Genomic DNA, 26,920 nt, shown 5'->3' with positions numbered 1-26,920 from the left:
AAAATGAAGTTTAAGAATGAAATTAAAAAAAATTAAAATTATACTTGTTTTCGGACACTACATTTTTATGAAATCACACATTGATATTCCCTTGATTACATGAACAATCAAAAACCTATTCATCTACAAAAATACAACCTTCGGAGCAGTAATCCACGCAGGAGCTCAGTGGCACTGCGATAGTTTTAATAAAATAGTGAACTCGATTCGTATTGTAATACGCGTACAAAGTTTTGCGAGACGAGACAACAATAGCCTGAATGGGGAGAGCGTATTTGTTTGATAGTTTAGCATTGCAGATATTGTGGACGCGTTGGTCTTTTGACGTGAAGATATTGAGCATTGAAAAAGGAAATTAAGTTTCGGTTCTCACAGGAGAGCCAAGTTTTTTTCCTAGTGAAGGTTGAGAACGAATCCCTCATTGTTTTATTCCCTTCGAAATAAATCATTGTGATTCTCATCAACGGATCGTGAGAACTTTGCAGTTGCTTTTCGTAAGATTTTTCAATGTATTGATTCCTGTGGACGAAGGAGTTAGATTTTTCAAGATTCCCTTAAAGAGTCACAGTGTAAATTCAAAGTCGATCGATGCAGTTTTTTTCAACAACAAAACAATCAAGTTTTCCACAGTGTTTGATCGTTTTCTATTTGTGTACGATTAATAAAAACACCCATCGGCCATCCTGTACGCGGGAAGGCCAATGTCCAATCTCCAGTCCAATTCGTATCGCTATCCATAGCACGAACTCTCAAGAGTCTTCCGAAATGATTGCGCCTTAATCTAAGCTGAGCCATCGAACACGGTACTCGAGAAAAACATTTTTCGACTCTTATCGAATACATAGTTTGAGCAAGATTCGCCATTTTTGATTTAATCCAAAATAGACTCGTTGAATTTTGTACCTGTAGCATGATAAAATCTTAATAATTTCATCGCCAAGGTTCTTCATCTCAAGCATTTGTCATTCGTAGCCACTATGGTGAGGTCACGTTGAAATCATGGAAATAGGAAACAGATCCTTCGATAGATATCCATGAGCAAACATCCCTTGAAATGTGAATAAAATTTCAAGAGAATCGAGGTATAACAGCAAACCCTCGACGACCTCGGACACGTCGTTTTAGTTCACTTGTTATACAACCGAATTCAATAAAAGCTGGAAGATACGATCTGGCAATAGCTCTAAGTATCTGCAAGACCTTCATCATGAAAGCTGAGATCCAATCGATAGCTGGCATTGAGGAGTGTTTTTGTGTCGAAGTATATTAGTGCCATTGTTCTTGCCAATGGGTATGCTGTGAAATTCAAGGCTTCGATGCCCATTAAGCCCTTCGAAATCACTCGATACGTTAGCTATCCCCAAACCAGTTAATCTCGATTGTTTTTTCATCGGATTATCAATTAATTTTAACGATCGTGAATAATAGAAAGATCGATGACAATGGAAACGAATTACTAAATTGTCTTGACCAATCATTGTCGACTCAGCATGCTTTTTTATTCAGAAACCGTTTACTTCGACGGAAATATAGTGAGCCGTTGATGACCGCTGCTTATACATTTTCACAATTGTGAAAAGTCAATTTTCTCGTTTTTATTCCAATGTTCTAAATTACTAAGAAGAAATGCTTTGTGACTCAGTTTCCATCTAAACGCCGCATGGATGCTGTGGAGGTTAGTTTGAGTGCGGAGAAAAAATAAGCTCGAAATAAACAAATTACGTGGCCACGACGGAACAGGGGAGGAAAAGTACAAAAATAGTTTCATCAACTTGAATATTCCTCGCATTTTTTATTCACAGAGTTACAATTCGTTGATTCGTTGAACAAGAAATCGTCGCAGTATGTGCCCCATATATTTATTCGTCATTTTTAAGACACTTTGCGTTCGCAGAACTTAAAATTTCCAAGAATCTTAAGAATGGATCAAGTTACGCTAGAATTTCAAAAACCCAACTGGTATATGGACTTCTCAATAAAAATTCAATTCGAAAATTCACTTAACCCTAATCACTCCCTCGGGGTCTAAACGACCCCATACGGCACTGTGCAGCACAGTGTCATATGATGTCCATGTTATTTCGCTCTTGTTGGAACACATTGTGTAACACAGTGTCGCTCTGTGTCGCTTGCTGGAAAGTTCCCCTAGAGGAGTTAGGGTCAAACTGTTGACTTTGATCCTTGAGAAGGTTGTCAAGAGTTAAAGTTCATCTAACTTCCATATGTTTTTCCGCATCATCAACTATACTGTGGTTTTACTGAGTTGGAAACAAACCGCTCAGAACTCTTACAATCGTTGAGGCTTCTATTACGATAATAAAATATTTGTTGTCTCCTATTCTCCAGACATGCAAAAAAAAATGATTCAAAGTATTATTTTACCACTGGAAGCGCTCGTTGTAACCCAAAACGTTCATGAGTGCTTCGTCGTCGTCATCGGCTCCCCGCGACTTGTGGCGATATCTCGATTTACACCCTGCATCTTCAGGGTTGGTGCAGTTTCTGAAAGTTGGACTAAAGTGCAAGTCTCCGGGACACGTCCAAACCATAACTGTGTGATTTTCGCATCTGCACCATTTTCTGCAATCTTCGTGTGGCAAAGCCGTGATCCAGTTCGGGGGATCGTTATTTGGACAGGTTTCTAAGCAGCCTTCGACTCCAGGGTTGGGCCCTGGGGGAGGTCGAGTCGGAGGTGGACGAGTCGGAGGCGGACGAGTCGGAGGTGGACGAGTCGGAGGTGGACGAGTCGGAGGCGGACGAGTCGGAGGTGGACGAGTCGGAGGCGGACGAGTCGGAGGCGGACGAGTCGGAGGAGGCCGAGTAGGTCTGCCATCGCAGCCAGCGTTTGACGGCCAATCACACACTTGTTCGACCTTGTTGAACTGTAACCTTTCATTGGTTCCAGGAATAAAAGGGCACTGCATCTCATATGGATGTCCTCCCAAGCACTTGTAAAATTTAGTACAGTCCCACTCGTGGGCGAGATGCACAGTAAAATCTGGCGAATCATGCGCAGGGCAGTACGTCGGAACTGGTAATATTTTCTTCGTCAGCCCGCTTCTCATTCTAGCTTCAGGAAGTTTGTTTCTAGGTTCAGGAAGTTTGCAGTCGACGTTCCATGGCCAGTCGCAGATTTGCTCATCAAAATCGAAATAGAGGCCCTCGTCGTCCATCTCTGGACATTGTTTCGGAACTTTCTTCCCATGCGAGCACATGTAAAACTTGGTGCAATCCCGTTCGTGCGGTAGTAAAACGGTCTCGTTGACCGAATCATACTTTGGACACTTGGTTGGGAGACTAGGCCGAGGCTCTGCCAACTGTTTTTTCAACGTTAATTCACTCCGCTCGAGGCCAACGCTGCGCAACAATTCGCCCTCGTACGATGTCTTTTCAACGCTCCTTATGGGCAGCGGTAAGTTGCAACCGGCCTGCCACGGCCAATCACATATGCCGAGTTCAGGATTGAAGTAAAGCCGATTCTGGTCACTATCCATGTAAGGGCATTCTCTCAACACTTTCGTAGGACCCAAACACGTATAGTATTTCGTACAATCAATCTCGTGGGGAATTTGTACAGTTTCATTCCGCAGGGTGCCCTTTGGACATTCTGTGGCTGTCACGAACACTGCCATCCCAAGAACAAATGCGCTGGACAGCATCACATTCATCGCTGTTTATATACAAAAGAACAAAATCCCATTTAGATTATTCCAACATTCTAGGAGACTCGTGATTAATCAATCATTTTTTTGGACACTTATTTACTCACATGAAATACGTGCCATTGTGGCACTCTTGCCGACAGTATGCGTTTCAACTCGGTCAATCCTTTCGGTGACAAATACACGAATTACTACCGGACTCGATTCTTTTATACACTTTCTCTCATAAGCTTATCTGCAATTTGGCGGATAATCTAGAAACATCCTGAGTCAACTTGTACATTAACATCACCCCTCCTCGTTTTTGCGATTATCAAGATTTAACCCGATCGCATTTAGCAATTGAAATGTATTCGGGCTCTTAGCTGTTATCATTTTCGCGAATCTATAGATACAGGAGTTGGCTTTTTGTAACTGAACATTTGAATGAAATTCATGAGTGAACATTACTGCAACGTATGATTTTTATTGCTTCGTCGATGGTTTGGAAGTGCGTTATTTTGTCGTTTCATTTCACTCGTTAGAGATTTACCCTGGACCGATGGATAGTTTCACTGTTTGCTGAAACATTCTACGTATATTTATATTGGTTTGAAAATAAACACTGTTTCACGACTCACGTTTTGGATGGACGAATGTCCGTATAGTTTAAGAATCCAAGTTAGCACGTAGAGGATTTTGTAGTTATGCCTTTTTTTCTGAAAAGATTTATGCAGCACTTGGGTTTGTTTGTGTTTATGAAATCTGTAGTGATTTTCAGCGTTAAAATGATGTATGAATTTGTTCGATACGACGACAGATATATCGTTGGACTTTGAACCTTCGCCAATCTCGACTCCTCACGTTTTTAGCATCGTGTAACGTATATGAAATTTAAGAAATTTCTTTTTCAGCTTCTTTATCATAGAAATTGATCAAAAATTCTAAGAATTTGTGACCCGAAAAAGATTCAATGATTACAGCCATTGAGGAAACAAATTTGGTTTATTTCTGCGAATGATTTTCTGTGCTTCGTGCTCGATCGAAATCTCTTGCATTGATAGATTTACAACTTCGATCAGAATAAAACTACTCTAAATTATTGTATCTCAGTCTTTACAAACTAAAGTGATGTTGTTTTTAAACGTTATGTATTCTCGCTGGGTGGAAAATAATCGAGTAAACCATTGTCAAATCAGTTGAAATGTCAGATATTGTGGCCTCGCAATCGCTTGCGTGAATAATCTTCCATAGACTATTAATAATAGGATTTGCATGAATGGAAAATTAAGAGAATCGAACAAATGGTATTTTCGTAATATTCCTCACAATCGTCCATTAAGGAGTTTCGATACAGGCGATACAATGTTGCCATGCTAAACCATGCTAAAAACATAAGAAATTTCAAAAAGTTCAGAATTTTATAAAATTTGGTGAGCATATTCTTTAGTGCCAAAGTTGACAATACAAATTAATTAAGATTTTTCTTCTACACAGTTATCGAGTAATTGATCACTAAAGATCACGTGTATAAGCATAGCATTTCCATATATATAGGTATACATTCCGGGCATATGAAATCCGCTTTAATGCGTAATTACTCGATAACTAAGTAGAAGAAAATTTTGAAAAAATTTGTGTCTTCGCACTTGATGTTGAAGAACATTATCAGAAAATTTGATTAATTTTTACAGTTCTAAATCATTCAGTATTAACAGTATACCAAAACTGCGAAATCCCTTGAAAATGGTCTGTCTCCTGATAACTATCACCGATCGATTGTTCCCAAAGTGGGTACGCGCCTCTCTTACGGTTTATCGGACAGAATGATAACAGAAAAAATGAGATAATGCTGAAGAAGCAAATACGTTGCTGTAGAGGTATATTGATATTTAGAACTGGAATTCAGCAACCGAAGGCCAGCTTGGATAACAACCATTAGTAGATTCTGCAATCTTGATTAATTGGAACTGTCTAGCATTGAAATGACGAAGTATGAACAAGTTTTTTTGGCGTATTGCTCGAAGGTACTAGATTTTCAAGGACACGGCGACTGAAAGGATTTTTTATTAGAAACGAAACGGCAACTTATAATGTCGATAATCTTACATTTTGACAGAAGAACATTTATTTTCATTCATACATACAAAATTTATTTTGAATTTGCTTTTCATTAAACGACGCGTTAGTCGTAACCTAATATGTCCATCGGCGCTTCATCATTGATGGCTTTTTGTTTTTTAACGGTACATCCAGACTTCTCAAGGCTGGTGCATTGCTTAAGAGTTGGGCTGAAGTACAAGGCTCCGGGGCAGAGCCAAACCTTTTTTCTATATCGTTCACAACTACACCATTTTCTACAATCTTCATGTGGTAAAATCGCGATTTTGTTTTGGGGATTGTAAGAAGGGCACTTTCCTATGCAACCGTTGACTCCAGGATCCGGTGTGGGATGCGGAGGGTCAGGTCGAGGCGTAGTTGTGATAGTTGTTGGAGGACGGGTAGGTTGAGGTGTAGTTAAGGTGGTTGTTGGAGGTTGAGTAGGTTCAGGTGCAGTTGTGGGAATTGTTGGAGGTCCGGTTGATGGAGGTGTAGTTATGGTTGTTATTGGAGATTGAGTGGGTTGAGGCGTAGTTGTTGGAGGTCGGGTAGGTTGAGGTGTAGTTAAGGTGGTTGTTGGAGGTTGAGTAGGTTCAGGTGCAGTTGTGGGTATTGTTAGAGGTCCGGTTGATGGAGGTGTAGTTATGGTTGTTATTGGAGATTGGGTGGGTTGAGTCGTAGTTGTGGTAGTTGTTGGAAGTCGGGTGGGTCGAAGTGTAGTTGTGGTGGTTGTTGGATGTTGGGTAGGTCCAGGTGTAGTTGTGGGTATTGTTGGTGGTTGGGTTGATGGAGGCGTAGTTATGGTTGTTATTGGAGGTTGGGTGGGTTGAGTCGTAGTTGTGGTAGTTGTTGGAAGTCGGGTGGGTCGAAGTGTAGTTGTGGTGGTTGTTGGATGTTGGGTAGGTCCAGGTGTAGTTGTGGGTATTGTTGGTGGTTGGGTTGATGGAGGCGTAGTTATGGTTGTTATTGGAGGTTGGGTGGGTTGAGGCGTAGTTGTGGTAGTTGTTGGAGGTCGGGTTGATGGAGGCGTAGTTATGGTTGTTATTGGAGGTTGGGTGGGTGGAGGCGTAGTCGTGGTAGTCGTTGGAGGTTCGGTGGGTCGAGGTGTAGTTATAGCGGTTGTTGGAGGTCGCGTGGGTTGAGGCGTAGTTGTGATAGAAGTAGTTGGGGAAAATGGCGTAGTATAGTTCGAATCGCAGCCAGCTTTCCACGGCCAATCGCATACTTGTAAGTACTTGTTGAAATGCAAACCACGGGGACAATTTTGCAAGAATATCTCTCCTTGATTGCACCTATAGAATTTAGTGCAGTCCCAAGGGCAGGCAAGATGCACGGTGCAATGAGGTGAATCTACTTTGGGGCATTCAGTCGGGACTGGCGTTGTTTCGCATTCCGTCGGTGTCGCTTTTATTTCAGGTTCAGGCAGCTTACAATCAACGTTCCACGGCCAGTCGCAAATCTGCCTTTCGAAATTGAAATAGAGTCGATGACGCTTGTCGTCTATCACTGGACATTGTTTCATAACTTTCTTCCCATGCGAGCACATGTAGAATTCGGTGCAATCCCGTTCGTGGGGCAACAAAACTGGTACGTCTTCATCTGAATCGGAGGCTGGACACTCCGTTGGAAGATTAGTTTGTCGTTCGGACGACTCATAATTTTGAAGCGATTCATCCTGGACGCAGTTTACATTTTCTGGCCAATCGCACTCATGGATTTCCGGGTTGAAGAATAGTTTATCTCCTTCCTTGTCGTAAACGGGACAATCCATCGGGTACCTTCTTCCACGATTACAAGAGTAGTACTTGGTACAGTCTCCTTCGTAGGGGAGTAGTATCGTTTCATTTTTCGGGTCTTCTTTCGGACACTCCGTCGGATAATCCTCCATTGATTCAGACAACTGATCGTCCAAGAGTTCTATCTCGTTCCGGTAAACGCAATCGACATTGAACCGCCAATTACAGACCTGTTCACAAGGATTGAAATACAACTTGTTACCGTCCTGGCCGATTGGACATGACATCAGGAGTTTGGAGCCCTCAAGGCACTTGTAGAACTTTGTACAATCCCACTCGTGGGCAAGATGCACGGTTTCGTTTGTCGCATCGACTTTTGGGCATTCGGTTGGTATGGGCCCATGCTCACACTCAGTTTTTGCGAGTGTCTTTAAAGACCACGTCAAGTCGCAACCCGCCTGCGAAGGCCAATCACACAAATGAAGTTTAGGATTGAAGAAAAGTCTGTCACCGTTTTCGTTCATGAAAGGACACTCTCCGTCCACTTTTTCGTCACCCACACACGTGTAATATTTTGTACAATCGTTCTCATGTGGAATTAGTACGGTTTCGTTCCATTGCAGATTTTTCGGGCATTCCGAAACAACGAAGTTGCCTGCTTCGGCTACTAAGACCAGTATCGAACCAACTACTATGGCGGTGGACAGCACCGAATTCGCAACTGCTTGAATTCAGAAAAAAAGCACAAATATTTTTTAGCACAGATTCTTTAAAATTCACGCTCCCTCTGTAATTCGATGAATAAATATTTACTTACACGAAATACGCGCCATTGCGGCAATTTTGCCAGCAGAAAAAACGTATAAATCAGGTGGATCTATCCTATGGCGAATACACGAATTGCGCCGGAATCTATTCTTTTATACGCCTTCGGTCCTGAGCTTATCTCTGATTTCATAGATGATCTAACAAGATTCATACCGAACGTGTATATCTATCGTGGTCTCTTCTTGTTATCACGTCTTTCTAATTTCGAGTGGCGACATTCAGCCATTGAGCATCGATACAAGTTCGCGTTCGTAGCCGTTATCGCTTCTTCAAAGTCAAAGTAAGATAATTCTTATATTATCATACCAAATCAAATTATTCCATGCTACGCGTATTAATAGTAGACATCAATTTCTACTTTCTATTCCCCTCAAGTGTTCTAAGAGCCCTGAGGTTTGAACGGGGCTAAGTAAGTATCGCGTCAGATATTCGCTAAGTCATCACCGAGAATAACGGAACAGTGAAGGATCTGTGATTGTACCGCTGAGAATTGTTTTCGTTCATTTCAATCGAAATCTCGATCAAAAGCTTGAACCGAAAATTGACAGAATTCTGAGAAAGTGCCTATTAAAAATAAAATACTTTAGCTGCAACTTTCGTAGGTAACGATCAAATTATTATATTATCGAGATTGTGACAAAAGTATCATTTTCAAATTTCCCTTTTTTAACTGTGTATATTTAGCAAGAATTTGAAGATCTTTACACAAGCCTGCGACATTTAACTTTTACCCCTTTCAATAATTATACTTCTTTTTTTAATATTTAAGTATGCCAAATTAAAATACGCAGCTTCGTTTTTTTTCTAGTACATCGAGATTTATTTTCATTAACCACATGCAATTTTTCGAAATTTTTAACAATTTTCAGGAGAAACAAATATTTATGAATTGATAATTCAATTTTTAGTTGAAAAACCAACAGTATTAGTTAAAAATAATCGTTTGTATAATTTTGCGGTACCGTCCAAGCCATTGGAGTTTTCAAAATACAAGAATATCATTCCCCCCGTGACCATTCGCGTAGTTCTTCAACACAAGTTGAACACATTTTACGCGGCACCCATTTCTTGTTTTATAACATTTCTTGTTATGTTCCAGAAATTATCAGGAGAATAAACACATTTGCTAGAAGCCATTTGTCTTATTTATTACCACATAAAAATCACCAAAGTATCGTATCGCAATCGGCAGAATAACAATCGTTCTCTCTACGACTCTACTCAAAAACAATACTGCTCCAAACAGCCGTATACTCTCAAATTAGCAAAATCAATTTAATGCAATATGTTTTATCTTTTGTCCTTAATAATCTGTCTTATCCGCCTAGACGTGTTAAGGTATAACTGGATGGATAGGCTCGACAAAAAATTATATCTGATTGGAATTTCCGTACTTCGTGATGCAATAAAAATCTGAAAAAATTCAACAACATTTGGAAAGCTATGAACAACAATTATCAATAATAATATTGCCCAAAAATTAATAACAAACTGTTTAAACAATTAATTATTCAATCATTTTGCGGTGACCTATTGTTTTTTTTTTACGAATGAAATGTGTGTATTTTTCCGAATGCTCATGAATTTTTTCAGAATTTTCGTCGATTTTTTAAATTTCTTGAAAAAATTCTGAAAAAAATTTGAATTTTGGATATATTTTAGAAGACATATTTACCATCAGTTTTGAAAAGTCTCAAGGTTGCTGGATCAAAAATGTACAAATAGAGCCAGTTACAAAATTTAAAAAAGGGAATTTCAAAAATCCATGAAAATTCTGAAAAAAATCATGAGCATTCAGGAAAATGCGCACATTCGATTCGTAAAAAAAAAAACAAGGGTTTACTGTAAAATTGTTAAAAAATGATTTATTTAAACAATTTATTAATAACTTTTGGGCAATACTATTATTGATAATTGTAGTTCATAACTTTCCAAATGTTGCTGAATTTTTTCAGATTTTTATTGCATCACGAAGTACGGAAATTCCGATCAGATATAATTTTCGGTCGAGCCTATCCATCCAGTTATACCTTAAAGAGTAGAGACGTTATTCATGCATAAAATAAAAATCTTTAGTGTGAAAATGTTATCAAGTAGATTTTTAAAGAGTCATGTGTTGCGGCAAGTCAAAAAATCTACTCTCAGTAAATGTATTCAACAACAATTCTCCTCTAAATACATGTTTAAAGAGCGGAGTTGTTATCGTGTAGAGCTGTGGTGATGTACCTGCTAGTTAACAACTCTATCGATAGTCATCCTCGATAACAACTCTGCTCCTTAACAACTGCAGATCTGAATGTCCATCCTCTTTAACATATCTACTCCGGTGTGATATTTAACCACCAATATCTCTACTCATGATGGTTTCAGAACATATCTCATCTTTAGTTGAGATATTGACGATCATGGATTATACATGAGTAGACGTAGAGTTGTTTTGAATTTCAGAGTAAAGGTTTTAGAAGCATAGTTGTTTTCGAATAGAAACTTAAAGAGGATGGTTGTTATTCTGCCCCACAATCGATACACGTAAACCGTAAAATGATTTTAATCACGACAAACAATGACTAGTGAGAGTAGATGAATATTTGAATATCATCAGTACTACTAGCATGCATTATTCTCTAAGAAAATGGACGTTAACGCTGGTAATGCGCGGTGATAATAAAAAAATACGAAAAAAAAGTAATTTTCTTGAAAAATTTACGTGATGAAAATTTTTTTATTTTGCTCATTATTTGAAATTGGTCATTAGTTTTTTAAGGGGAAAACCATCGCGGAGTTGTGTTATTTACACCCTGCTAAGCGTCGTTATTTAATGGTACTCTAATTATTCAGCAAACCTATTGATCCTTCGGTACAACGTTTTGCATAAATTTCATGTATTAATCGGTTTGCTATGGAGCAAAAAAGTTTGAAATGATATACGCGACCTCAAGAGGGTTCTATACGATTACAGTCAACTAGGAAACAAATCTCATTGCATGAAATTTTCACTGGAAATGATTTTCTGTGCTTTGTGCTCTATGAAAATCCCATGCATTAATAAACTTACTACTTCGGTCAGAATAAAACTACTCGAAATCATTGTATCCTCAGCCTTCGCAAACTAGCATGACGCTCTTTTTAAACGATATACATTCTCGCTGGAAAATGTGAAAAATAATCGCACAAGCCGTTGTCAAATCGTTTGAAATGTCAGAAAATTGAGGCCTCGAAACCACTTGCGTAAGCTAAATAATCTTCTATAGACCTTTGACAATAGAATTTAAGATGATATTGGGCATGATTTACATGAATTGATCGGACGATGCAACAGTGGAAAATTGAGGGGATTGAACAAATGGTGTTTTTGTAATGTCCCTCACAATCATTTATTTATAAGGTTATACAGTACAATGTCTTCAGTATAAACAGTATTCCAAAACTGGTAAATCCCTTGACAATGGTAGGCCACCTGATAACCATCACTGACGGATTGTTCCCGAAGTGAGTGACGCGTCCCTTTCGGGGTTTATCGGACAAAATGATAACATAAAAAATGAGATAATGCTGAAGAAGCAAATACTTTGCTGTAGGGATATATTGATATTTAGAACTGGAATTCAGCAACCGCAAGTCATCTTGGATAACAGCCTTTTGTAGATTCCGTAATTTTGATTAATTGGTACTCTCTGCCATTGAAATGACGAAGCATACACAAGTTTTTTTGGCGTGTTGCTCGAAGATACTGGATTTTCAGGGACACGGCGACTGAAAGGACTTTTTATTAGAAACGAAAAAGCAACGAATAATGACAATATTTTTATAATATGATTGATGAACATTTATTTTCATTCATGATTCTGCATAAAAAAATTTTTTTTCGAGTTGTCATTTCACCAATGGAAGCGTTGGTTGTAACCCAAAATGTTCATCAGCGCTTCATCATTGTTGACTACTTGTTTTCGACCGGTACATCCAGACTGCTCAGGGCTGGTGCATTTCTTAAGAGTTGGATTAAAGTACAAGTCTCCGGGGCAGACCCAAACCTTTTTTCCATTTTGTTCACAGCTGCACCACTTCCTACAATCCTCATGTGGTAAAACTGCGATTACGTTTTGGGGCTCGTAAGGAGGACAATCTCCTATGCAACCATTGACTCCAGGATCCGGTGTGGGATGCGGAGGGTCAGGTCGAGGCGTAGTTGTGGTAGTTGTTGGAGGTCGGGTGGGTCGAGGGGTAGTTGTGGTAGTTGTTGGAGGTCGGGTGGGTCGAGGCGTAGTTGTGGTAGTTGTTGGAGGTCGGGTGGGTCGATGCGTAGTTGTGGTAGAAGTGGTTGGGGGAAGTGGCGAAGTGTAGTTCGAATCGCAGCCAGCTTTCCACGGCCAATCGCACACTTGTAAGTACTTGTTGAAATGCAATCCATGAGGACAATTTTGCAAGCATTTCTCTCCTTGATTGCACTTATAGTATTTTGTGCAGTCCCAAGGGCAGGCAAGATGCACGGTGCAATGAGGTGAATCTACTTTGGGGCATTCAGTCGGGACTGGCGATGTTTCGCATTCCGTCAGTGCCGCTTTTATTTCAGGTTCAGGCAGCTTACAATCAACGTTCCACGGCCAGTCGCAAATCTGCCTTTCGAAATTGAAATAGAGTCGATGACGCTTGTCGTCTATCACTGGACATTGTTTCATAACTTTCTTCCCATGCGAGCACATGTAGAATTCGGTGCAATCCCGTTCGTGAGGCAACAAAACTGGTACGTCTTCATCTGAATCGGAGGCTGGACACTCCGTTGGAAGATTAGTTTGTCGTTCGGACGACTCATAATTTTGAAGCGATTCATCCTGGACGCAGTTTACATTTTCTGGCCAATCGCACTCATGGATTTCCGGGTTGAAGAATAGTTTATCTCCTTCCTTGTCGTAAACGGGACAATCCATCGGGTACCTTCTTCCACGATTACAAGAGTAGTACTTGGTACAGTCTCCTTCGTAGGGGAGTAGTATCGTTTCATTTTTCGGGTCTTCTTTCGGACACTCCGTCGGATAATCCTCCATTGATTCAGACAACTGATCGTCCAAGAGTTCTATCTCGTTCCGGTAAACGCAATCGACATTGAACCGCCAATCACAGACCTGTTCACAAGGATTGAAATACAACTTGTTACCGTCCTGGCCGACTGGACATGACATCAGGAGTTTGGAGCCCTCAAGGCACTTGTAGAACTTTGTACAATCCCACTCGTGGGCAAGATGCACGGTTTCGTTTGTCGCATCGACTTTTGGGCACTCGGTTGGTATGGGCCCATGCTCACACTCAGTTTTTGCGAGTGTCTTTAAAGACCACGTCAAGTCGCAACCCGCCTCCGAAGGCCAATCACACAAATGAAGTTTAGGATTGAAGAAAAGTCTGTCACCGTTTTCGTTCATGAAAGGACACTCTCCGTCCACTTTTTCGTCACCCACACACGTGTAATATTTTGTACAATCGTTCTCATGTGGAATTAGTACGGTTTCGTTCCATTGCAGATTTTTCGGGCATTCCGAAACAACGAAGTTGCCTGCTTCGGCTACTAAGACCAGTATCGAACCAACTACTATGGCGGTGGACAGCACCGAATTCGCAACTGCTTGAATTCAGAAAAAAAACACAAATATTTTTTAGCACAGATTCTTTAAAATTCACGCTCCCTCTGTAATTCGATGAATAAATATTTACTTACATGAAATACGCGCCATTGCGGCAATTTTGCCAGCAGAAAAAACGTATAAATCCGGTGGATCTATCCTATGGCGAATACACGAATTGCGCCGGAATCTATTCTTTTATACGCCTTCGGTCCTGAGCTTATCTCTGATTTCGTAGATGATCTAACAAGATTCATACCGAACGTGTATGTCTATCGTGGTCTCTTCTTGTTATCGTGTTTGTCAAATTTTGCGAGACGACACTTAATCATGGGGCATCGATAAAAGTTCGTCTTCTTAGTCGTTATCGCTTCTTTCAAAGTAAAACAATTCCTATATTTTTCTCTGAATCACATCATTTCATACCACGAGTATCTATCTCATACACGAAATTTGGAGAACACGCGTATTTCATTACTCTCAAGTGTTTCAAATGTTCAATACGAACGAGCAGAGCTTCTTATCATTTTCCATATCCCTGTACGTGTTATTGAGTCTCGAAAACTATCATTACAAAAAAGTGATTGTACCTGACTTTATACTCATTTTATTCCGACTTATAGTACTCCAATTTGCGTCACCAAAAAATACGTTCATGCCAAAGGAATACCTTAATATTTCGAAACTTTGCTATTCTTTTTAATCCACGAGGCTCTTTCTGTCACAGAATATCAACAGATAATGGGGGCCGAGTTCTATAAGGTTGTGATAACGGGGGTTCTAGTACTCGCTTCAGTCTTCAGGGTTACTTTGGTATATGGCCATGAGTATTCGGATGACACACAAATGCAAATGGAATGGAAAAGAATGAACACGATGGATGCATACATTGACATCATTAGAGATGCGTACAAGTCGATCGGTAAAGTTAGGTAAGCAATGAACTATCGTAACCCATTTTTAAATAAACATGAAGAAAAAAATCATCGTTTCACAGATTTTTTTTTATTCATACCCAGGTTATTCGAGCATGGCAAGATTTGCGACAGCTCCGCCGTTATCAAATACAATTCCATGTTTAAAGGTCGACAAATAAATAGAAAATTGAAGAAAGTTTATAAAAACAGTATTTCAAACATTTTCAATGAAATTCTCAAATATTATTACTTCGAACACACGTTTAAAAAAAGTGGCCAATTAACATGCACGTGTTCAATTTTGATCTTTGAACTGGCTCATGGAGCTTATCGAGAGAAACTTTGGCGTCGAATCACCTCTATTTTCGAGTATCCATTAATCGATTCCCCAATTCTTCACAATCTTGCTTCTACATTGTGTAGAAGTGATTGCGTATCAGAAGCATCGAAATAGCAAAATTATCGAAATTAAACTAATCGAATGTGAAACCATTTACACCGTTTTATTGAGCACTGATATAGTTGTCATCGTATTGAAGTTGAAAAATGGTCGAAGCTTTCTTCTAATTGTTTATTGCGATATTTTATATGCACGCCAGGTATGGGAAACGTGGTGGAGCAACGAAAAACTTCTATCAGTTCCGGAAGCGCACGAAGAAGCCTCTTCGATGGGGGCCCAAGCCTGAAGTTCGGGATAAGCATTTGATTGAATAAATTGACTGGAATGAAACAAGTTAATAGAATCGCAATCGGCTGCTAATTATGCAAATGTAACATGCGGATGAAATAATTTATGAAGAACTAAAGTAATTTTAGTAAACTTTGACCATTTTATATTCCATATTTGATAAGATTCGATAAGAATATATTAGTAGCGAAGTTAGATATCCAAGTTAAATGATAAGCAAGGGTGCTCGGTGTGATCCTCCGTTTCAGCAATTGGGAGCTGCCTGAAACTTGAAAGAAGTTGGAAACATTTTCGGGACTTATGTGAGAGGATCGATTGAACAAATGTGTGGAAAAATCTTTCGGCTAAGATGAGTGATCGCTTTGCCAATTACATACAACCAATGAGATCGCAAACCAGCGTAAATTTAATACAGAAAATATCATTTAAAAATCGCAGTTTCATACCAACGAGGAAGATATAATCGAAGCTTGAAAAATACAACTGTTTGAAGATTCATGGAGCTCCGGAAAATTACAGCACACTGGAGAAGCACTTAAGACTTAAAGCTGCACGTGCCACAATGAATAATGTTTGTAACAATATTGACGTGAATAAAAATACTGGTAGCTTTCTTAGCATGAATGTTCGTCGATTTTCTACCTGAAAATTCTAAATTCCACCCAGCAGAACTAAACCATTGCGTGTCAACCGAGCTATCCAGTTACTGTTGTAAATTTTTTATCGATTTGTAATACTGGTTCGTTGATTCGAGATTTCTTATTGGCCAATCAATTCTTATCTGAATAATTGATACAACAAAATCTTAAGGAAGTTCGCGCGAATCTAATGGAAATCGAAAATTCCAACTAAAAGCATTGAAATTTGGAAATATGTTAGAAATATACAGCGTGCAAATATTCTCGGAATTATTATAGGATCTACCGTCTAGTTTTTGAGAAAACAACTAACGAAAATCTCATTTTTTGAAGGGCGCAGGCTCTTATGGAAGGCACACTTCCTGTGCGACGATTTGGATTTAATGAAACAGGATCCTCCCAACTTTGAAGAGCCAAAAACGAGAATAAGAAAATAAAATGTTTTTAGATATCAATGATGTCTTGATAAAGCCTTGTTATCGGTGAAAATGACTTGGGAATGGAAAAAGGAAAACACTTATTCGAGGTTGATTTTCTATAAATAGAAAATGGCTGTTGTCACATTTCGCCTGACGATTTTACAACGAAAGTATTTTAATCGCTATCGTCATATTAAAAATGTATCAATCTCAGCAAAAAGCTACGCATAACTTCAATTGCGAGAATAAATTTTAATCGTTTCTTTGATCATGAAAAGAGCAAAAAAGTTTAGCTGCTTTATTGAATAACAAGTAACGCATGATCGTCCTTGAGATAAAATAAATAAAATGAACAACGTAAAACTTTGAGTTTGCTAATAACTCGGGTCAACGATTCGCATGCTCTTCACAATAGCACTGAAAATATTTCTTTACTCAGCCCAATCTGAGGAATAAGCTCGAGCAATGCTGAAGATTCTCTCTTGTGAATGACGGGATGTCTGCTGCACACTTCCTGTTATCAAACAATTCCAAAAGGAATGTTCAAACAAACAAAACAAGTCCATTGACCACAAAGACATATTTATATTTTTCTTACGTCCGTTACAAATGTTTGCGAAACAATTGCCTCGTTGAAACCACATTCAATAACGGCTTGATGAACGCGAACAATGTGTTTACGAATCCTTTAAACAAAGACACTCACTCAACTTTCAAAATCGTCTTTTGATATGATTTGAAATAAGACGTCAATGAAGTACAACAGCTGAAAGGAATTACCAGCCGTATGTAAATTTCTTGTTCCCTCGAAGCATCGTGCGCATATTCGAAATGAAAAGCTCCGTTAACTTCGTTCCATTTTATTGATTAATCACTGAAACCTCGTCGACGAGTACTTGACGATAAAAATAGGGCTCGTGGTTGTAGCCAGTCAGTACTTCTATACAGCCTCATTTTTTTCGGGCTCTCCATATCCACCTTGGCCCGAGCATTGAGCATCTTTTGGATAATCGCAAACGAGTTTCTCCGGACTGAAGTGGAGGCCAGCAGGACAATCGTAGACGTAAGGTTGACCGTTGCTGCACTTGCAGAATTTAGTGCAATCCCCATGCGTCAACATGACCGTATAATCTTGTGGATCAGGCATGGGGCATGTGCCAATGCAGCCGCCACTTCCGGGGTCAACGGTCGCGTCGGTAACCGGTATTGGACTCGATGGCGTAACGGTGGAGGACGGGAGTGGTTTTTCGCTCGTCGCTTCATCGAGCGTCGTCGACGAGCTTTCTGATGAAACTGTGGTGGACTCGCAGCTTGCGTTCGCCGGCCACACGCAAAGTTCAAGGTCCGGATTGAAGTGCAGCCCTGGTGTGCACTCCCTCAGTATTTTCTGACCTCCTCTGCACTCGTAAAACAGAGAGCAATTGGTCTCGTGGGGAATCTGATGTCCGTCCATGTCCGGTGGGCAGCTGGGGTCTGGACTCGCCGGAGTGGAATCCACTGCCTGGGTCGAAGAAGGTTCCCACTTAACCGTCGTTCTCTCCGGCGTCACATCTGCACCGGTGGCCTCTGAGGTACTCGACGCTTCAGTGAATCTTCCGGTCGTCGACGAGCTTTCGGTGGTTCCCGGTGACCTGCTCGGCTCCTGGGAAGTGCCGGGGCTAGCTTCCGTGCCAGAAGTGGTCGATAATTCAGGAGTGATCGGCGGTCCCTCCGTCGTCAGTGGAACGCAGCCGGCAATGTCTGGCCAGTCACACTTCCCTTTGCTGGGATTGAACTCCAAACCAGATGGGCAAGATTGGACTACTTTCTCTCCATTTTTGCACGTGTAGTACAGAGAGCAGTTCTGCGGATGGGGCCAGGAGACCGGGGGCTCCGGATCGCCGGCGGGACACTCGGTGGGCGCGACGCTCGTCGAGGGACTGACCTCGGGGGTGCTGGCAGAAGCGGTGGCTGTGGAGGGAGCTCCGGTCGACGTCATCGGCGACGTGGGCCCTGCGCTCGGAGCGGAGGTGCTTTCCGTCGGCCCGGACGTCTCGGCTGTACATCCAGCGACGTCCGGCCAGTCGCACATCTGTATCGTGGGGTTGAAGTAAAGCCCATCGGGACACTGGGACAGTTGCTTCTCACCGTTGTCACACTTGTAGAAAAGCGAACAGTTGGTTGGGTGAGGTATTTGTACGACATGACCGCTGTTCCCGGGCGGACATTCCGACGGAATGGCGCTCGTCGTTGGCTTCGTCGTCGTGGGACTCGGCGAGGGTATTTCGCAGCCCGCTGAACTCGGATAATCACAACTGTAGGTTTTCGGATTAAAATGGAGGCCTTGGGAACATTGACGGCGAATGAGATCGCCGTCCGAACATTGGTAGTATTTGTCACACGAACACTCGTGCGGTGTCAACCATCCGTCGTTTATGTCACCGCAGTCACGGCCACAGGAAGGCTTCGACGCGACCGTCGTCTGGACAGCGACGGTCGTGGTCTGCGGGGCGACGGTCGTCCACTCGCAACCAGCTTCCTCAGCCCCCATGCAAGTCAACCACGTTGGACTGAAGTGTTGTCCTTGCGGACATTCTTTCACTCTCCTTTGACCTTTAGCCACTTCGTAATAGAGGCTGCAGTTGTTCTCGTGAGGGATGTTGGTCCAGGGGAGGGCGGTGGTCGTGGTTGGCGGCTTCGCTTCGCTGCTCGTCACTGCGCTCATTTTTTCAGTCTGGATCGGAGTTGACTGCGTGGTTACACTTTGCACTGTTGAATTCAAGCAAACTCGTTATTTCTTGAGCTCTCATTTCATTTACGAAATCTCGCTATTCTCATTCTTCGCGTAAATCTATTCTAAATATTCTCGATAAAAAAACTTGATAACAGAGGTACTTCTTACACTTTTGTTGACCACGAGAAACATAATCACTCACTCGGGGTCCGAACGACCCCATTTGTCCTGTGATTCTACCTTCTACCCTGCTTTCCAGCAAACGACACTGTCGAACACTGTGCAAAACAGTGTCGCACTACACGGAGAGACTTTTGTACGAATATTTCGAATGAATGCTTAGAAAAATTTGCTGTTTTGTACCAGCCCTGTTGTTCTATATCACCATTCTATTACGTTTCACCAAAGTGCACAGTAATTTTGATGCCAAAAGCATTTCTCTCAAATTCTACTACATAAGACAGGCAAAATTTAGGTCTGTTACATTCTTACATCGAAATTTTCTTTTCGACAAAGATTTACTTGACAAAGTCCACTTATGAACGAAGCGATTGCTTGAAATTTGACGCATGAATTTTGCTATGTTATCGAGCAAAATTCAGTGCGATAAAAAGGAAAATACGAAACTATGCAATTTTTCGTATTGCACATAGAAACGATTGCTACGTCATCACCTAAATTTTCATCAAATCATTTCATTATTTGCTATCTTTTTAATAAAAATTCGCTCGGTATTCATTTTTGATGTAGTACAGCGCGTTAATTACTATGAACTGTGGTAATGGTTCCCCAAACTTTTGCATTTATAGATATGTTCCGATGTTACTATAAAAACATAGTAATTTTTGCTATAAAAGTATCTCCGTGTAGAGAAGCTGAGTGATTAGGGTAAATTTAAGTACCTGTTGTTGGCTGGCTTCCATTCATGCAGCCAGCATGCTCCGGCCAATCGCACACTTCCAATTCAGGATTGAAGTGCAATCTGTGGCCATGAAGATCCATGAGGGGGCATTGAAAGAGGATCGGTGTCCCGTGAAAACACTTGTAGAATTTCGTACAATCGGATTCATGCGGCAGATGAATTGTTCTGTCGCTGGGATCCTGTTTTGGACATTTCGGTGCTCTTTTGTTGTTGGTGCCCTCAATTCCAGATAACAAAGCCATTATCAGCGTCGTTGCCACTAACGGCGCATACGTCCGATTTCCTGTAACGGATTACGAAAATTAGGTTAAATCGCACTGATCCAGAGGGACGAATAGCTGCCGATCGATTAGTGGCTGACTCGCCACCAATCCAGAATACGATCTTCGAATCGCTGTGCGATCTGCCCTTCCTTCGTATTGACAAAGCGACCAATTTTTTGGACGCACAACGTGCGAGGTGCCGGCATCTGAAAAATCTCGTTCCCCAGGTAACTATCTCGCTCCCGGCTTCTATTGATTCATTCGATAAAATAAACGTCCATCGAGTGCCAAGGTGACAAACTCGTTTAACGCTTCGTCAGCGTATCGCCACTGAATCTCACGCCTCTTCAGATCTCTTCGGAAATAATGATGCAACTAAATATCGAGAGTGTTAATACAATAGACACGTAGAAAATACTCCACATTTATTTGATGAAACATTCGAAAAAGTCTCACGAAATTAAACGAAATCGATCCCACCGGATCACTAAAAATGTGGGCAAGAAACATGCTTAAGCTTTTTCAATATTCCTCATAAACGCAACGTATTAATGAGAAAACGGAAAATCTGGCTCTTTGTTTGTTAAGGTGGTCTATTAGTTGTTCGTTAATAAAAATCCCCTTACCCGGTTCATTTGGAGGATCCTGATATTTCAAAGAAAATATGAGCTTTACGCCGTTTCCATTTAAGGTATAACTGGATGGATAGCTCGACTAAAAATTGTATCTGATTGGAATTTCCGTACTTCGTGATGCAATAAAAATCTGAAAAAATTCAACAACATTTGGAAAGCTGTGAACAACAATTATCAATAATAATATTGCCCAAAAGTTGATAACAACTTGTTTAAACAATTAATTATTCAACAATTTTGCGGTGACCTATTGTTTTTTTTTTACAAATCGAATGTGTGTATTTTTCCGAATGCTCATGAATTTTTTCAGAATTGTCATAGATTTTTGAAATTTCTTGAAAAATTTTTAAAAAACATTTCAATTTTGGATATGTTTTAGAAGACATATCTACCACCAGTTTTGAAAAGTCTCAAGATTACTGGATCAAAAATGTACAAATAGAGTCACTTAAAAAAATTAAATAAGGGAATTTCAAAAATCCACGAAAATTCTGAAAAAAAATTATGAGCATTCAGAAAAATGCGCACATTCGATTCGTAAAAATAAAAACAAGGGTTTACTGTAAAATTGTTAAAAAATTATTTATTTAAACAATTTATTAATAACTTTTGGGCAATATTATTATTGATAATTGTAATTCATAACTTTCCAAATGTTACTGAATTCTTTCAGATTTTTATTGCATCACGAAGTACGGAAATTCCGATCAGGTACAATTTATCGGCTGGGCTATCCATCCAGTAATACCTTAATCAGAGCACAAGGCGTGACTTTTATTTTTCTCGCGAAATTAAGGACGTCCGAGTAAGCCGTGTAACCACTGTTCAGCCATTTCTCTCGCACCCAATCAACTGGTAGATCACCTTAACGGAAGAGTAGTTGAGTTTACTGAGAATTTTCACTAACTAAACGCGACTTTTATTGTACTCGATCAATTCCCAAGCAAATTATTGAACACTGAGTTTCCGAGCGGATTCTTGTCCAATGTTTTTTCTGGAGCTGCGAGCAACCACGGGGTCAAGAATTCGACTGTTGAAGCATGAGACGAGGAGAACGAGTAGCCTGGAAAGGACAAAAACCATTTGACACAGCTGCAAAACTATGTTTTTCGATGCTTGACCGACGAAAGGGATGGAATCCGGGTAGCATCCTCCAGACCTGGAACTCGATCACGTCAGGCTTGAAAAAAATGAAGGAACCGACGTGCAATCGTCACCGGAAGAGAATTTCAATAAAGCGAGACGTTGCAGCAGAAGAAACACAAAGAACGCTCGTTTATCAGGAACGAAATCGACGATCACGGTCAAGCGTGGAACACTGATAATCTCCGATTGATCGCCGATTATTTTAGGCGCCCAAGTCCCAAGCTCGTTCGTCTTTCACGTCCGTACAATTCGCAGAAAATTCTTCCTTTTCACTCATACTTACTTCTCATTTTCCTCGTTTTATCTTTCCTTTTTGCGACACGAAGCACTGGCTTTATTTTAAACGGACCTCCCTCCAAAATATTTCGTTGTTAACTGGCGAATCCTAGTTGGGTGAAGTGTCTTTTATAAAGATACTTTGCCTTATCACTAAATAACAAAATCATTATCATATCTCCAGCGTCAAAGTGGCTTTGCCGTAGGAAAATACATCAATATGGAGGGGTTGCTTCGATCGCTACCAATGTGGCTGACAATACCGATACAGTTGAAACCTTGAGCAAACACAAACAACGATGGAATTTTCTCAGAATTTTTAATGAAGGCTTATCATCCTCGGTGCATTCGTGCTACGTCACAGGAAATCCAGATCAATGATCTACCGTTATTAAGCCAGTATCGTCGTGACAGTTTGTTCAAATCGCACTGGTAGATTAAAAAAACAAAAAAAAATCCTTTCACGAACACGCCATTTCCAGATAATACAATCGGAGGGATTCCACCAAGTTTTTTCTGGCTTATGCCACTTGACAGGAAGGTGGATTTATTAGAAAGACGCAAACACTTTTTTCCACGTTGAGCTTGAGACGTTCGTCTGAATGTTGCTTTGGTAGATTATTTTAAAAGCGCGGTTTGAATTTCTCATTCGTTTGAGGAAAAATATCGACCAATTTATGGGAATAAATTCTCCTCGGTAATTTACGATCGGGTAAGACAGTTGGCAACTTCATTGGAAGGATCTGCAGACGAAATTATTTTCACATCGACTGCGGTCCAGACTTCAATTATCGATTTTCTCCCTTTCGAAGCTTTTTTGCAGACGTCGAAGCTTTTTCCTTTTCATCAAATTTTTCCATGGTATGAAAAGGTCGGTAAATTTACATCTGAACGGAGCTGCAGAACGGGGCTCGAGCCGTTTTTATTTTCAATTTTTTTTTCACTTATAAAAAATGAGCGATTCGAGCGGGATCAGCACTTCAAAGCTTAAAGGAATTTCTACACAAGAGTTATTTTTAGTGAGATTCGATCTCAGTTGCTCGTCCGACTGATCGACGATATCTCGCGAACATTTGAGCCGTTTTAACGGAAACAGAAGGGGCCGGGGGGAAACGGGCTACTCAGAAACTCGCGAAATTTTTCTTCTTCGCTCTTTCAATTATTTATATTCCCCTAAAAACCAGAAAAAGGAATTCTTTCAAAATTTCTCAACGATGTTTCTTCGGATTTTCATATTTTTCCAAATTTCTTTCCCTCCAGTTTTTTACGCTCTCATTAAATGTACCTTGGCTGCTTCCTGAACCGAGACTTCTCGAAAAATCCAGTCAATTCAATTGAAATTGTTATAAAAAAATTTCACGAACATTTAATTAAGAGTTCCTTATTATTATTATTATTAAAATTATTATTTTTTTTCATTCGCAGATGCAAAAAATTACACTACATTTCTCGGGGTTTGAGCGAATAAATAAATGAAGATTCTCAAACTCCTGATAAGAACAACATTTTCTTAAAATACCTCATTCTGCCCCAGTCTCTCCCACTAACTTTTTTTCACGTGTAATCGATAGCTGCGCCAAAAAAGTTGAAAGAAGCATTTTTGCGGCAGTCCGTACGCTTATCATGACGTTCGAAGACGTTACAATACGATTTTTACCTCCGATATCGAAAGCATCGAATTGTCATTGATATTTATAAAAACTAAAATACGTTCTCGCTTCCGACGTATGAGCTGCTGCGAGAAATTCTTTTTTTTCTCCCTCCTGTATTTTCTTGTTCTCGTAGATAAGGCGAGTGATGTATTTTTTCATTGCCGGATGTAATCGCGCCAGCGAGTAATAGATCATTTCGATCTACGCTTAAATTTAACGAATTAATGAAAATTCTTGAGAGCTGCGAAGATGAGTCAACGACGTTCAAGTTCCCCGGAGGAAGCTCCAAGGCTGAGCCTATTCAGTAGTCTCATTGTCGTTCGCGTTGAAAAAATGAGAGGGACGAAGAAGGTGCTTAAAAGTGCACTGCTCCTCAATGAGTGCAAACATCCACCAACGAATGGTGGGTGTGATAGAGATTTTCCGAGGAACGAAGAGGAAATCATTCCGTCATTAAGCAGTTTTATTTCTCAACGATAACATGCAGTTTGTAAAGATTTATGACAGTCTCTGATCTGAGCATAAATCACAATCGCATTTTCAGATTCAGATACACTGTTTATGCTCGGTAAATGAAGCTTGCGAAGTTGTTTGCTTTTCGTATTTTCGTGCTCGAATTTAAAAATAATGCTTTCTGATGCGCAATTTATATCCTTATTTTTCACGTTATTTCGGAGATGAATATTATAAATACTGGGCCCGAGGCACATTAGAAATTTAGCGGTGGGCAATTATTTCATGGAAATTTGCGAATCTTGCACTGAGCTAAGAACAAGTCACGAATCAAATTTTTGCAGTAATGTGAAAAAAAATAGTTTTCCATATTTTCGTTCCGCCATATTGGATCCGCCATCTTGAATTGCCAAATTTTTAGTGAAGATTTATAATCAGCGACCCCGAAAACCCCCGAGTACCAACTTTCGCTTTCATCAAACGATTTTTCGTATTTTCGCTCCGCCATATTGGATCCGCCATCTTGAATTGCCAAATTTTTAGTGAAGATTTATAATCAGCGACCCCGAAAACCCCCGAGTACCAAATTTCGCTTTCATCAAACGATTTTTCGTATTTTCGCTCCGCCATATTGGATCCGCCATCTTGAATTTTTAATTTCCAAATTTTGAGTATAGATTCGTAATTAACGACCTCACATACCCCCCCTCACCAATTTTCAAGTTACTACCTTGGATAAGTTCTTGGAAAATGAATTTTTCCGAAAAAAACGTCGTTTTTCTGAGTTTGTTTACAAATATTATATTAAAAACCATTACGTCAATAACACAGTATTTTTATGTTCTTTGATCACTGTAGTAATTAAAAAGTGCAAAAACTCGGATCTGAATACGTTCATATACAAATGAATTGGAAAAATTTTAAAAAATCGAGGTGCATGGTAACGTGGATTATCGCCATGCTTCAAAGGATACTCTGAAATAATCAAATTAAAATTTAGGTTAAAAAATATTCGCGTACAATCGTCGTCAATGTCGTCAGGATTTGGGGAAAATGCTTTCGAACACGCTTATATGCTGATGCATTCAAAATACCTTCCAATCTATTATAACATCGTCGAAGCTCAAGATAGATTTTGTAATCAATTTGTTGTCACTGTTCTCATCGTCAGATGATTAATGAATGATTAATCGTGTATTAATGCCGATCAACGTGTATCACCGAGGTATGATCAAGATGATCCATTTTTATGTTGACAGGAATTACCAAAAAGTATTTGGCAAACACGTTCATGCTGTTTAAATTTCACTTGAACTCGAGGAGAAAAAGTTTGATGTATAAAAGTTCATTGACTTCATAATTATTTTTATTCTTATTTCTTTTCCCCTCTTGTAGGGATATTTAACAAATTTCTGTGGATATACAGTAAATGAAATATTATTTCAAAGGAAATATCTTCAATTACGACTTTTATTGAAGTTTTTGTGAAATCATGTAAATTAGTCACTTCACTCATCGAAATCGAGTTCGGTCAACGTTCGTCGTCGATCTGTTGAATTATTCTCGTCCGTAAACTTGCCAATAATTTATTAACCTCAAAAAAATGCCGCAAGGATCGCGGACATAAGATTTTGTTCACCAGTACACTTTAAATTGATAAATAGAGTCCGAGTTTTTGCTGTGGGAAATGTAAACGAACTTGTTTTTAGGAACACTTTTTTTAGGAATGATTCTATATTTTAAAAATATTGTACTAGCATGAGGTACGAAAGAAAGTGGTAAACATGGTACAGTCGATACGCGAGAGCCTCGAGGGTCACCGCAAATATAAAGAAGTTCGAATCTGGTCGATGAAAACGAGATCTAACTTATCAGCTATGAATAACTGTAGCAAAAGCTTGACTCATTCTCCGTCAGAATTCGCTATTGATTCGACAATATAAGTAAATTGACGTACATACTATTACGAAGCATCGTATTTTACAGTGGATATAAGAAAATTGTAATACGCGGAGTTCTAGCAACGGAAACCGGTTAGAATATATTCCGTTGAATATTCGATAATTTTGATGACGTTCGGAAAAACATTTCGTTTTTTTATGTCGAGTATGAGGAAAAAATACGACGCTGAAGTTTGCAACGTTGGAGCATAATTCATTATTTTTTTATTTCACGAATTATTGATGTGACTTGAAATATGACGAATTGGAAATCCGGCAGGGAACAAAATTGGAGATTTACTGGAATTATTTGATGAGTTTTTTTAGACCATTTCGTTGGA

General features: G+C 39.9%; 2 protein-coding genes across 2 annotated transcripts in view; both read right to left on the bottom strand.

Moving 5' to 3' along the window:
• The window catches only part of Np (Notopleural), a 59,682-nt gene extending 42,177 nt beyond the window's left edge, over positions 1-17,505 (bottom strand). Inside the window, exon 1 of the mRNA XM_043428689.1 lies at positions 17,015-17,505. The gene's annotated coding sequence lies outside the window, so the exon portion shown is untranslated. The remainder of the gene's footprint in view (positions 1-17,014) is intronic.
• LOC122416617 (uncharacterized) lies at positions 1,787-22,722 on the bottom strand. Its single transcript, XM_043429685.1, has 14 exons — positions 22,542-22,722; positions 20,195-20,497; positions 17,523-19,327; positions 17,360-17,427; positions 17,178-17,265; positions 17,015-17,093; positions 12,606-13,919; positions 12,188-12,479; positions 8,295-8,359; positions 5,838-8,201; positions 3,770-3,868; positions 3,382-3,670; positions 2,383-3,297; positions 1,787-2,145 (listed from the first exon to the last, which is right to left on the bottom strand). The coding sequence occupies exons 1-14, from the start codon at positions 22,546-22,548 to the stop codon at positions 2,061-2,063; spliced, it is 7,773 nt and encodes a 2,590-aa protein (XP_043285620.1). The 5' UTR covers positions 22,549-22,722; the 3' UTR covers positions 1,787-2,060.
• Between the last annotated feature and the right edge of the window lie 4,198 nt (positions 22,723-26,920).

This window comes from Venturia canescens, chromosome 9 (assembly GCF_019457755.1).
Source record: "Venturia canescens isolate UGA chromosome 9, ASM1945775v1, whole genome shotgun sequence".
Classification (NCBI taxonomy): domain Eukaryota; kingdom Metazoa; phylum Arthropoda; class Insecta; order Hymenoptera; family Ichneumonidae; genus Venturia; species Venturia canescens.
Note: the sequence above shows the minus strand (reverse complement) of the source record. Positions and strands in the feature narration are given on the sequence as shown.